This window comes from Lissotriton vulgaris, chromosome 2_1 (assembly GCF_964263255.1).
Source record: "Lissotriton vulgaris chromosome 2_1, aLisVul1.2, whole genome shotgun sequence".
In the NCBI taxonomy this organism is placed as follows: domain Eukaryota; kingdom Metazoa; phylum Chordata; class Amphibia; order Caudata; family Salamandridae; genus Lissotriton; species Lissotriton vulgaris.
The window spans coordinates 176,664,445-176,677,832 of record NC_141687.1 but is presented as its reverse complement, the minus strand read 5'-3'; the positions used below and the strand labels follow the sequence as shown (position 1 = coordinate 176,677,832).

General features: G+C 44.8%; 1 protein-coding gene across 21 annotated transcripts in view; it reads right to left on the bottom strand.

The window, feature by feature from the left end:
* The window catches only part of LOC147729783 (uncharacterized), a 373,027-nt gene that overhangs the window by 221,452 nt on the left and 138,187 nt on the right, over window positions 1–13,388 (bottom strand). For all 21 annotated transcript variants that reach the window (XM_086954663.1, XM_086954667.1, XM_086954668.1 and 18 more), the window contains exon 2: window positions 6,013–6,105. In XM_086954663.1, coding sequence (XP_086810789.1) covers window positions 6,013–6,105 — 93 coding nt within the window. The remainder of the gene's footprint in view (window positions 1–6,012; window positions 6,106–13,388) is intronic.

The following is a 13,388-nucleotide window of genomic DNA, read 5'->3' as shown; positions in this document are numbered from 1 at the left end:
TAAAAATAGGCAGGATGTGTGTGAACCGAAGGAAAACTCACTGGTAGATCTTACATCCACAAAGGCGAGGGTACCCAAAACGCCAGAGGTAGCCTCTGGGCCTACGTCTGCAATGAATGCTGTAGTATCAGTTACACCAACCCACTATGCCCAGCAAAATAGCTTAATCTCCAATCCGACCATGACCAAAGAGCCCAAAGGACCCCGTCAAAGTGTACCTATGCAGAGACAGGAAACTAATACCATCTCAAGTAAAATAGCGGGACATAGTAGTAATTTACCTGTATTAGCCCAAAAGCCCATCTCGGTTGTGAATGGTGACACCAACCCACCTCATATTAACCTACCGCCAGAATGCCTGCCTTATGTAGTTGTGCTTACAGGAGTCCTAAAACTCAATGCCGGCAAATTAGAATCATACCATGAGCTTAAAAACAAAACCACGTATTGGCTAAATGAGAATAGACCTCTTTCAAGCCAATTTGACGGCCAGGTTCTCCATGTTAGAAGGGTCACTTGGGTTGGCAATAAGACCAAAGATGCTCTGGGGGATTGCATCCTGGTTAATTTCAGGGATGCCCTGGTTGCAAGGTTTATATGTAACCAACAATATGGCCATGGTAGTATAGGAATCTACACATACGACCTAAGCTATTTTCATTTGCAATCTGCACGTCCCCTGAATGTTCGCCACCAGTTTTGGGGTGGGAGGCAAAGCGGTTTTTAACCTAACAACTACTACACCCATCTGGCCTTTGTTCCTAACGGAGGCCCAGATGGCCAAGGGATGGTCCATGGCTATTGACATGGCGATCACCCCCCTGTCAAAACGCCAACAATTGTAGCGGATATGATTAGGTTTAGAGAGTTGAGGGAGTCTAGCAAATCACCTAGGCCCACCCACATTCCTGCCAGTATTTTTTCTTTAAATGTCTTTAGCCCCATGAATATGCCAATGTCTGATATTCCACCCACCCAAAATAGCCACAGGTTTGTTGAGCCAGAGGGCCCGCTACTGGAGACCCAAATTAGTTCCAGTATGCTTGCCACACAGCCCTTCCTGGAGCCAGCTGTAGCTGACACTGCTTTTAGAATTCTCAGCTGGAATATAGCGGGTATTTCCAGGAAACTAGATCTACCTGAATGGAATACTCTGTTGAGTCTTTTGCGATATGTGTCATCCAAGAGACCTGGAGTATGGAGCCTTGCCACAAGGTCGGCTATACCACTTACTTTCTACCAGCAGTTTCCCCACCTACAGGGAGAGGTCCCCCCTCAGGAGGCCTTCTCATATGGGTTAGTATCTCTCTGGGTTGTCAAATTTTGGAAAAGCAAACTAACTCCCCAGATATAATAAGAATCTCAGCTAGGGGGCCTCGGAGAGGGCGAACATTAGAAATATTTAATATTTATGCTAGGGGCACTAAAGGTGGTTCTTTATCTCCCACAGTCACTATCATTGAAAACGAACTCAGGCAGTGTCTCGATAGCATGCATGTCCTGGTCGCGGGGGACTTCAACTGTACATTCGAGCCCCTTGCGGCAGAGGACATCTTGGATATCACCGAAGAGGACGCTAGGAGGGGTATACCCACATTAACAATTCAACCGATAAAGAGGTGGTCCCAACGGGCCATACAGCTGAATACCTTAACCATGGAATTTGGTTTAAGGGTGGTAAATGGCAGAACCATCTCGGACTCATCTGGAGCCCATACGTTTAATAGGGTAAATCACTCCTCAAGGATAGACTATATCCTCCTAGACTTCAAGCTTTGGAGCCTTATGCATGATATGGAAGTCTTGACTACTGTGGATAGTGACCATAATCCGCTCTCTCTGACCTTACACCCCTTGTGGCCGTGTGTAAATGGGCCGGTCGAACCAATTAAAACACTGTCAATTTCAGAAGTTTGTCCATCAAGCTGTGAGAGGTGCCTCAAATGGTGTAAAGTTGCTCTGGACGAGGGGAAAGTCCCGACCATTGGGGTCCTCCTGGCTGCAGCCCAGACAAAGTTGGACACTATTACCCTGGATTCTTCGGAAGTATCTGTAGTCTTTTGTGATACTATTAAGGAATTGGGTAACCTATTCCTAGTACAAAGCAGAGGTGCGTCACAAAAGGAGCACCAGAGACCTAAGGGTAACCCAGGTTGGTACCCTAAAAAATGCCGACAAAAGAAATCTGCACTTATTAAAGCAGTTAAATGCAAGTCCTCCGAGCTGATCAAGCTGGCTAGGAAAGTTTACAAGCTGACTATTATTGAAGCAAAGAAAGACTGGGAGGACAAGTACTGGCTAGCCCTGAAGGCAGCCAGTGCGGAGAGGGACTCTAGTGGTTTCTGGAACCTAGTAAGGGCTAGGAATAGGCCCGTTAACACCCTCATCACGTGCAACATCACTGATCAAATGTGGTTTAATCACTTCTCAACACTATATACCAACCACCTGGATGACAGACAGGGGCCGACCATACCAACTCCAATGGACCCCATAGGGGAGCGCGAAGGCCATCTTTTCACTGCAAAGGAAGTGGAAAATGTGATTAAATCTTTAGTGCCACATAAAGCAGCAGGCCCAGATGGGATACCGGGGGATTTGCTCCGTCTCAAATTCATCGAATGAGGGAGGCTTATCTCAACTTTACTTAATGCCACCAACAATGGTGCTGCAATCCCAGACTCATGGAAGGGAGCAGAGGTCATCCCAATTTTTAAGAAGGGGCGCCAGGACGACCCTGCCAACTACCGACCAATAAGTTTAATTGACGCTACTCAGAAGGTCGTGGGAAAGGTGGTACTTGGGAGAATGTTGCAGTGGGTTGATGATAACAAAATCCTTTCGGACTATCAAGCAGGATTTAGGACCGGCACAGGGACCATCGAACAGGCATTTAGATTACTGCTCATATATTGGAAGATGGTCCTAATAGGCAAAGGCAGTCTTTACCTTGCGTTTATCGACCTAAAGACTGCCTTTGACCTGGTGCCCCGGGATCGTTTGTGGGGGGTATTGTCCAAAATGGGGATTCCCGCGTACATCTTGTCAATATTGGTGAGGCTCCATACTGGAAATTTTGCACAGGTGAGGTGGGGTACTCAGGGTCAGAAGACAAATAGAATTCCAGTGAATAGGGGTGTCCGCCAGGGATGTGTTCTTGCCCCCACTCTGTTCTCACTTTATGTGAATGGAGTGGTGGAGCACTTGCTGAAAAACCCATCTGATGCACCTTCCCTGGCGGGCAAGCGTATTCCAACTCTCCTATTCGCTGAAGATACCCTCCTCATCTCCAAGTCCCCTGTGGGCTTACAGAGCCTCTTGGACAGCTTTCAGTCCTTCTGTACTTGCGGAGGGCTTATAATTAATACTGATAAGACTAAATACCTGGTGTTGAACCCCCCTAAAAAACTCGGACGACCACCGGCCCTGAACCTTGTGCCCCTGGAAAGAGTTGCGGAATTTGACTATCTAGGTATCCGCATATCAGATACAATGCAGTGGAACCCACACTTACAGAAGATGTTATTAAGCCACAAAAGGGTAGTGGGGGCACTCCTTAAGGAACAGCGCTCTTCTTCAACCAAACCCATCACCCCGGTTATAGATATTTACAAGGCGAGAGGAGTTAGTGTGGCCCTTTATGGGGCTGAACTGTGGGGTACATGCAACATAGATCAGTTATCCAGATCCGAGAACAAATTCTTTAAGGACTTGATGGCACTCCCACAGAGTACCCCCACGGTACCACTGCTACTCGACTTGGGGTGCCGTTCGATCAAAGATCAGGTACAAATCCGTCCGCTCCTACTATGGGCTCGGTTATGGCGAGTCCCAGAATTAGCCAACTATGTGGATGGGTTGTTGGAAGTAACGTTGATGTCGGGTTGGTCCAAAATCAGGTGGCTCAAAGATGTTAAATTGGTCCTGAAGAATCTTTATTGGGTATCCAGTAAAAGTAGCTCTGACTCTAAACATGGCAGAGCAACTGTCGACTTTCTGAGGATCAAGGATGTGGCAGTTCGGGAACCCTACCTTGATATTATTTTGAAGCCAACCGACAGGGCATTGTATTTTAAATTCAGGGTAGGAACCCTCCCTGTACGTGAACTGACTGCACGCTGGAAAGTCCCATTTCAAACTTCACTTTTGTGCGCAATCTGTATGACCAGAGTAGAGTCTGTTGCTCACATTTTGTTCGAATGCCCGGCATACAAATCACCAAGGAACTGCTGGTTAAAACCAATATGCAGAGAACTAGGCACTAGACATCATAATGTAGCATTGCGAATTCTGATGTCAGACACTCGGCCCTTGTATGTATGCAGACTGTCAACAATTTTAAGATGGGCTTGGTACATCAGATCCAAAAGGCTTAATGAAATTATATAATCAGTGTTTTTATATTCAATTTTTTATGCAGTTTTTATTCTTATTGTATATTATTTTTAACTAAATTGCAACTTGAGTATTGTTTTATTTGTTAGTATTAATTTACTGTATAATGTTATGCTTTTAAAGATATGTTTTTATCGAAATAAAGCCTTATACAACAACATATATATTTTATAATATACCTGGTGTGGTTCTCCTTTCATTTGATCATTCATCAGATTATAGACTGGTAAAACAAGCTGCTTTACATCCCTTCAAGACTTAGCCTGAAAGCTGCTCTCAACAGCTACCACTAGGATACCATCAATAAGGGTCGTTTGGACTGGTGCAAGGTGCCCACTAGAATAGTGGACAGCATACGCCAGGCAACTTCTCACACTGTCTGCCCACAAACTTTTACTCAGGGTTGGTCCACGTAAGGGTACATCCCATCCTCGTCGCCAATACGAAGAGCACGCCCAACAAAATCCTTCTTTTTCTCTTTTTTATCTTCAAGAATAAGGGTGCGACCAACCTTGGCAGAACCGGATCAGCAAATGCCAGTGCTGGCTTAACATAGGGACATCCTTCTACATTCCCCTTTCCATTGGCATTGTGTTGCTAAGCTACAGTACATATCCTAACCCAATCATTAGGCCTGTACATCTAATTACTAACATACAACAGCCCTCACTTATGAATAACTTAACAGACAGATTTTTAAAACAGGCAACAAGACAAGAAAACAGTGGCTAAGGGGCGCATGCTCCCCGATGGCCTCAGACCAACCTCCCATTCATCCCCTCTTTTTAAGATTCTTCAATTGAGCACTTGTCACTGCAAGCTTTCCACTGCAGGTGCTTCACTAAATGCAGCAAAATGCCACTAAGAAAGTGTTCAAGATGGGTGACATTCAGATCTGTTTCTGAGACACACTTGTGCCGTTCCAGTGATTTCAAGAGGTTTACGTCAGTATGTCGACCGACAATAATGTCGTACCTACTACATTGAAAGGTAAGTACATATTTACTATTTAAAATTCTGCCTACACTTCTTCTGTAAAAAAAAGTATAAGTGGAATTAAAAATAATATTGATATACTTCCCACTTTACTGCAATGCAGTGGTAGGTAAATGCAGGGGATATATTATTGTCGTGTGATATTTTGCGTGTAGTATACTGACCCTCCTGACCTCTACAGATGGTTCAAGCATTCCTGTTCTGTGACACAGTGACACAGTGGGCGCTCCCCTAAGCGGTCTCAGTACCTGTTCACGGCTGGGTGTGATGCCACTCACTGACTTCAGAGCTCTCCATAGATTGTTTATGCTGCCTGCCAGTGTCAGTGCTCCAGGAGGGAGCAAAGCTGGCCTCTACAGCCAATTGCCCTTAGGCTGCCTATGACCTGTTATAAAACGCCCACTGTGTGCCTTAAGCTTGGATACCACCTGTCTGCTTGCTACACTAGAGGGCGGCAGCTACCACATCTCTCAGAGGTCACTTCAGAGCTAGGCCTTGGTACTTCCTTCAGTAGAAGAAGGATTGATATATTTTCTCCAGCACCACCCTTGTAGCACCTTCTGCTATCCTCCTACCAATGAGACATTTCACTGAGGTTCAATGCAACAAACAGCGGCTCACCTGGGTACACGCCAGCGGGGTAGTACTGCCCTCCTCCTGGAACACTGATAGGGATGCCACCGGGACCTACTCCTGGGACAGCGCCTGGCACTCCTGCAGAAAAAAAAGCACATTGAAGAATGTGTCACACTCATGCCATTATCTGCTGTCATTTGCTTGGGTTCAAATCTCAGCTCTTTGTTCATCTGCTTCAATGACATGATCACCAACAAGGAACAGAATGCATCTGTAAACATCAAACTGATACTATAACGAGGCTATCCATATTGTCTTTGACCTTTCATAAAGATCCCTTTTCCACACTTGTCATCTAAATATGTAAACTTAAGTTTAGTCAAACTATACACTTGTTGGTTTCCTCGGATATATGAACAATGTATTTTCACTACAAAACATACTACAATGGCTATGGAGTTATATAATTAAAACATGCATTGGCAAAGTCAATAGGTCTGACATTGCCAAGCTAGTGCATTTTGTTGCAAGCAAATGCCACCATAAATATTTTTTTTTAAATGCAGCCACCTAGATTTGACAGCTATAACCTTGCAGTGAAAATATTAAATAAAAAATGACCATATTTTTTAGAAAAGTACATGCTCTTTTTCAACTGGAACTGCTCCATTCATCCCAGGCTAACCCAAGTGGCTCCAAAGTTCACTTATTCTACTCTTCAGGGGCACAACAAGCTCCAGATGCCTCTCTGTAACTGCCCAGATGGCCTGTGCAACTGAACCTGCCTGGACCTGCCTGCAACTGGACCTGCCTGTGCATTGCTGGCCTCTGCTGGAGTGAGTTGCTGTCACAGGGTCCTGGACCCTTGGCTGGCGTAAGTTGAGCTCCTCCTGTGAAACCCTGAAGCTTTGAATTCTGCGACCTGGACTTTGAGAAGGTAACTTTTTAGTGGGACTCTTCTGGTCCATTATATCTGGCCCACACTCCAAGCGGTTGGCATAAACTTGTGACTCTATCCCGGTATTGTGAGAAGAGCAGATATCCATAGTGCTTTCTACTTCTTGCAACTATTTTTTACTTACCCTTTAAAATTGCATATCTACTGATTTGATTTTTTTGTTTTGGTCTCACATTATTTATTACTTTTTACTCTATGTTTCTAAATTGGTTTGGGATTTTTCTTGTGTTGTGTTTTCACTTCATTACTGTTTGTGTGATGCATATATACTTTAAAATTGCCTTTAAGTTAAGTATGACAGCTATTGTGCCAAGCTACCAGAGGGTTAAGCACAGCATAACTTCGTGATTTATGGTTCACCCAGACAAGAATTATGGTTATTGTTTTTCACCCCGCTCATACGAAAACACAATTTGTGTTTGCACTTAAGATATTTCATTTACGATAAAGACTTTACAAATACAGTACATAGGGTATTTTAATTTTAATCTAATAAAACAACAGCATTCTTCTGATAGCAAATAGTTATTTGTTTGCTGGATAGTCGGGCCAGTATGTAATGTATGTGCTAAATTCTCAACTGTAAGCCCCACAATGCTAATGCCATTTTTTCAAAGCCAGGGCTGGCTGCAGATATTGCAAAATACGGGTCCATGTAACTTGTAGCTTTACTGAGTGCTGGCAACTGAAAATACCCGTCATGCAATGACGTCAGCTTTCATACAGGTTTCAAACGTTACTTCTGAATACCAGAGTGCGGGATCGTCTGTTGCTAGCTCTAGGTGCTAAGATGCATGTTTTTCGTGGCCTCAAAAGCTTGTTGCACCTTCCTTTCTGCTTCCAGAAATACACTCCAAGAGAGTGCAGGGAGGTTTGAAACGTTGCTGTAAATGTCGTTCTTTTCAGCCTGCCTCTGATGGTGCAATAGGTTTCAGTCCACTGGTGAAATCCTCGTGTTGTTAAGGGTACAGAAGGTTCCAAGTGCAACGTGAAAGTAGGCAAGGCATTACAGGGTACCCTGTGAAGTGGCACCTGTTGATGTGATATTGGCATCTGAAAGGATCCATCAACAGAGAGGATGGAACTGAGAGCAGGTGGGCACTGCAGGCAGGCTCTCTGCTGAGGAAAGTGCAAAAGGTGCTGCAGACTTTCCCCGCCCTGTATTGGCAAGGTAGCGGGCACAGGGCAGGATTACACCCTGTGGAGACTCCTACCTAGGCAGTTGAGATTTTGGGGGTCCCTCGCAAATTATCTCCTAATACTTTTTTAATTTCACCAACCAATAATTTTAATAAACCACTACATTACATTAATACAGTATTTTCTCTATAGAGTCTTTAATTTAAGGTTTTCGTTTCTTTGAGTCGATTCATTTGTTTCTATCTTTTGGAAACAGTTTAAGAAAGCCTGGGCCTCATTTATGAAAAGTGGCGCATGGCTGCGTGAAAACAGCGATGCGTCACTTTTCACTGCGCACTCCTTGCGACATACCTGATGCGTCATATTTAATGTATGACGCATCATGTCGCAAGGACTTACAGATACGTCAGTATTTCTGACGCATCTGTAAGCGCAAAAGTGACGCATTGCTGGAGTGTGTCACAAAAGTGACGCAACTCCAGCAATGCGTCCTTTCACATGGGGAAAGCCCCATGTGAAAGGGCCTGCGTCAGTCTTACGCCTGCTGTGAGGCAGGCGCAAGATTTTGACGCAACAGCATCCTAAAAGTGACGCAGTGAAATCTCATAGATTTCACTGCGTCACTATTACGAGGCTTTTTGCGGGGGAACGCCCCCTCTCCATACATTATACCTGACGCAGGTATAATGTGGCGCAGGGATTTAAAAAGTGACGCATCTACCTAGATGAGTCACTTTTTAAATATGGCGCAACGAGGCGCATTTTGTAGGCCGCTGGTGCATCACAAAAAGTGACGCACCGGCGGCGCAAAACTGACGCAAGGCCTCATAAATAAGGGCCCTAGATTGTAGTTTTCTTTCAAGATCAAATCAGTATCATTTTCATCCGTTGTCGCAGGGCCCTAAAAGAAGTGGGGTCGATAGACCAGTGCCTACTTTGCCTATTTGGTAATCCGGAACTGAGTGTGTATCTTCACCATGAGGAGCACTTGATCCCTTACAAGTGAGACGTGAGCAGCAGAGATTGTAGCAACAGCTAGCTCCAAAGCAGTGGGATAAACAGAGCGGCGCACTCTATCAGAGTACGGAGAAGGGGGAGCCCTGCTTTTGGTCGGGCTCCCCTGCATACTTTAGCAGAGCTAACCTTCATCCCTTAGCATCCCTGTGTCAGTAACACGCCCCTCAAATGTACGACTTCCCCCACAAAGAAAGGCACAGCACAACAAGAATACAGAGACACTTTAATGTATATAAAGCTCATACGCGTGTATTTTCAAAGTCTCCCAGTGACAACCAAATTATAGAAAAACATGGGGGTTATTGGGAGACAAGAATCTCAGCAGTGGGGTGCGTACTTAAACACTGATGGAAGAGATGCCTCCACACCATATGCACCAGAGTTACCTATTGATTTCAAAATATTTTTTTTGAAAATCAATTTTACATATACAAAAACAAAACGTTTGTCATATTTCTTGGCAGTTCCGACAAATGTGTGCTGTTGGCTTAGTGGAGCCCGAGAGAGAAGAAAAGAAGAGAGAAGAAGAGGAGGGGGCGGGGTGGTTACTGCCTACTGCCTCAGGTGAGCGTCAAGAGCTTCCCACATGTCTTCCCTGGCAGTATGGTTCGCCGCCTGGTGTTTAGCGGTGATGTTGTCTGCCCCCCCGTAGAAATGTTACCCAATTGAACCAGCGTTTGAAGGTGGCTTTGCTCGTGTTTTTCCAGTTCCCCAGGACTGTTTTGATGGCTGCTGTAAGCAGAACATCGACTAGTTCGTGTTTTTCTTTGGATCACGCTGGGGAGCTAGGAAGGCTGTGGCTATACCTTCTAGGCCATGTTGTGTCTGGCATCCTGTGATCGTGTCTATGAGGTTGTGGACTTTGTTCCAGAATGTTTTGACCTTGGTACAGTCATATAGCATGTGAGCTAAGTCTCCCCTTGCTTTGTGACAATTCCAGCAAGTGCTGCTTTCGCTCGCCCCCACTGTTTCTAGCTTCGCTGGAGTCCAGTGTAGCCTGTGTAGTATCCAGTATTTTGTTTGTGCTAGTTGTGGGGTTACTTTGTTTTTGGATGCCGATGCCCATAGTCTAGCTCTTTCATCTTCGTTTAGTGGTCTCTGTATTTTCTCTTCCCAGAAAGCTATTGTTTTGTTGTTTAGAGTGGTGGTGCGTGGTGTGATTAGTTTGTAAATCTGCGCTGTTTGGTGGCCTGTCTTGTTTAAATTTTGTGAGTACTGTATGATGGTGGGTTTGTGTTTCGAGAGGTTTGCTTTGGTGATGGCTGCTTTGATTTTTAGGAATTCATAGAATTCCTTGTTTGGTAGTTTGTGCATCTGCTGCAGTGCTTTGTGAGTGGGTTGCCTCCCGCCTCTAGTTGTGCCGGCACTGTGATGCCTCTGCTGTACCACTCTTTGTTATCTAGAGTCTTCCCTTTGTATGTTACTTTGGGGTTGTGCCATATTTACTCCCATTTGGAACCTCTGATGCTGAATTCTAGTTCTCTGTCTACACTCAGTAGCACCGTTTTTGTGTTCTGGAGTATCGCATTTTTAACATCCGGGTGCCTGTTGGCCGTTATTGCCATGATCGGATCAGACCCCCCCCCCAGGATGCCCCTTTCCAGGTCTAGCCAGACCGGCACGTACTCTGGTGTAGGGGCGATCCAGTGTATTCCTTGTTTGGCAAAGCATGCCATTTGGAAGGCCTTGTAGTTCGTGAGGTTCAGTCCTCCTTGTTCTTTTTTTAGTCTGAGCTTAGCTAAGCTGATTCTTGGCTTCCCCCCCCCCCATAGGAACGTGTTGATTGCTTTATCTATATGTTTGTGGAAATCTGTGGTTAGGGTGAGTGGCAACATGCTCAGCAAGTAGTTTAGCATTGGTGTGACCATCATCTAGACTGTCTCGATTCTGCCCCACCAGCTAATGAATTTGGGCCCAATGTGTCTAGCTAGTTCTTGATCTTTTTCAGCATTGCCTCCTCGTTGTGGTCTAAGGTGGACCTATGGTCCTTCCCGAAGAGGAGGCCTAGATATTTCAGGGGTTTTGTTTGTCACGCCAGTCCGGACGTCCCTAGGACTGTCCTGGTGGTATGGCAGTTCATAGGTTTGCATTCGGATTTGTCCCTGTTGAGTTTATATCCTGAGACATGTGCGTACTCCTCGATTGTTTGTACTAGGTCTTCTATTGACTCCTCTGGGTTACTGGTGGTGATCAGTATGTCGTCGGCGTACGTCGCCAGCTTGAAAGCTTGCCCCTCTACTTGTACTCCAGTTATACGCGGGTTGATCCTAATCATGTGGAGGAGCGGCTCTAGTGCTAGTAGGAATAGCACCGGTGACAGTGGACAACCCTGCCTTGTTCCTCTGCCTAGGGTAAATGTTTCTGACGTGGATGCGTTGACCACCACTCGTGCACGGGGGTCTTTGGGGTGCTACTACAAGTCCTACTTATGGAGAACAACGGGGGAGGGCTGAAAGCAAGGACAAGAAAAGGCCTACCAAGTGTAGGGAACCTCTACAAGGTGAGCTGGTTGGTGCAAGATTGGAGTGTGAGGAACTAAGGGAGGAATATGACCAACCTCAGGGTCAGTTCCTGCGCCACACTACAGCGCTAAAACAAAGATTGAAAGTAGGGAATAATGATCTGCCTACGCACCTGGGACTGAAAAACATGACCACCACCAGTGGAAAGCACAAAGCCACGACCCTTGTATACCAAGTGTTATTCAGGCCAGCTGAATCCCAATAGACACCTTGAAAGAAAAACTGACAGAAGATGTAAATAAGATGTAAATAACCCCATTACAGAGGAGGAATGGGATAGCACTCATAGACAGGCCTTTAGAATAGCTAGCAATGCTCGTCCCAAACTTTTCCATGTCTATTACATGCACAGAGAGTATATGCCGATTACCTCACATCATCCAGACATTTCAAGAAATGGTGGCAATGAACTCAGGTGAACTCTGAAGACAGGAAAGTAGCATAGGGACTTTAAAGTAAACAGGCCTGCTTATTCCTGACTTTGACTTTGCATTAATTGGTGGATTCACAAATGTATGTGATTAATATTTAGAATGCATTTAAAATGTACAATTTAGAAAATGTGTATTTTTCCTATTGGGCGAACTATTAAGCACATTGATACCAAAACTGGAATTAAGTTTTGAGATGTTTATTGCTGGAAAAATCCAAAATAAAATATATTATTTATTTACAATGTTTCAATGGCGTGCATTCCAACAATTTCTGGGTAAAATCGTAAACAATGTATACAGCTGGGGCAATAAAAGAAGGATACGTGGCATATAAACGGGGGTGATTCAAACGTGTGATACATATTTCACAATGAGCCCCTGATTAAGCTCCCAAGGCGCATTTGTCTATAACGCTGCTGTTGTATGAAGACTCTTTCTTGGATAGAAATCTTTACAAGCGGTTGTTTGACTCAAGTCCTGATCTATGCAACCCACCTCCCAAAATGCGTGATTCTATAGCAGTAGGAATTATAAATAGAAATGATAAGGTAATTGTTCGATCAAATAACAGATGTTATTGGACTACAGGTCGATATCAGTTGTGACACGTCTCCAGGCCCTGGTGGCAAACAATGCACTGAACTCTTAGTGAAATTCGATATTTCCAGCAGGTGGTGCTGTAAGGCCGTGAATGCATATCTGGAACCTCACATTCCCTCAAGTTCACCTCTTAGGCCGCAGATAACACAAGCTGTCAAAAGGTGAAACATTAAAACATGCCTCCCAACACTGGCCAAGCTTGCCCTTCACCCTGAAAGCTTTCTTTAAATATCAAATATGTTATGACTGTGTTGAGGCAGAGATTTGGTTGTGTAGTGATGTACTAGGCAAGACCCATCTCTTAATACCGCTTGCTACACGGTCCACCACATCGTGTGATATTGGGCAATGTGCCTCGCTTTTCTTACGTACCACAATCAAAGACCAGCTAAATGTTGCATTATTTCCTACTGTATAAAAAGCTTGACATTCACATTGTGTTTACTTACTCTAGCTTCAGAATGGGGCATTGACATGGACATCACCAAATAGTACCCAGTCTCTCTAGTCCCAACCCTGGCAATAAATAAATAGCAGTTGTCCTATCTACAGATCTGAAGCTTAGTAACCAGACAGTTGCCGCCTGACAAAACACATCGTATACGCATGAAATGCATGGTTCTGGTGTACACAGTGGAAAGGTCAAACTTCATTGTTTCCTTGGACGAGGGTTAACAGAGAACACAGTGCCAGAGAATGACACCAGACAGCACACCTAGGCCACGCGCCCTCAAGAGGTGACCCAAAATC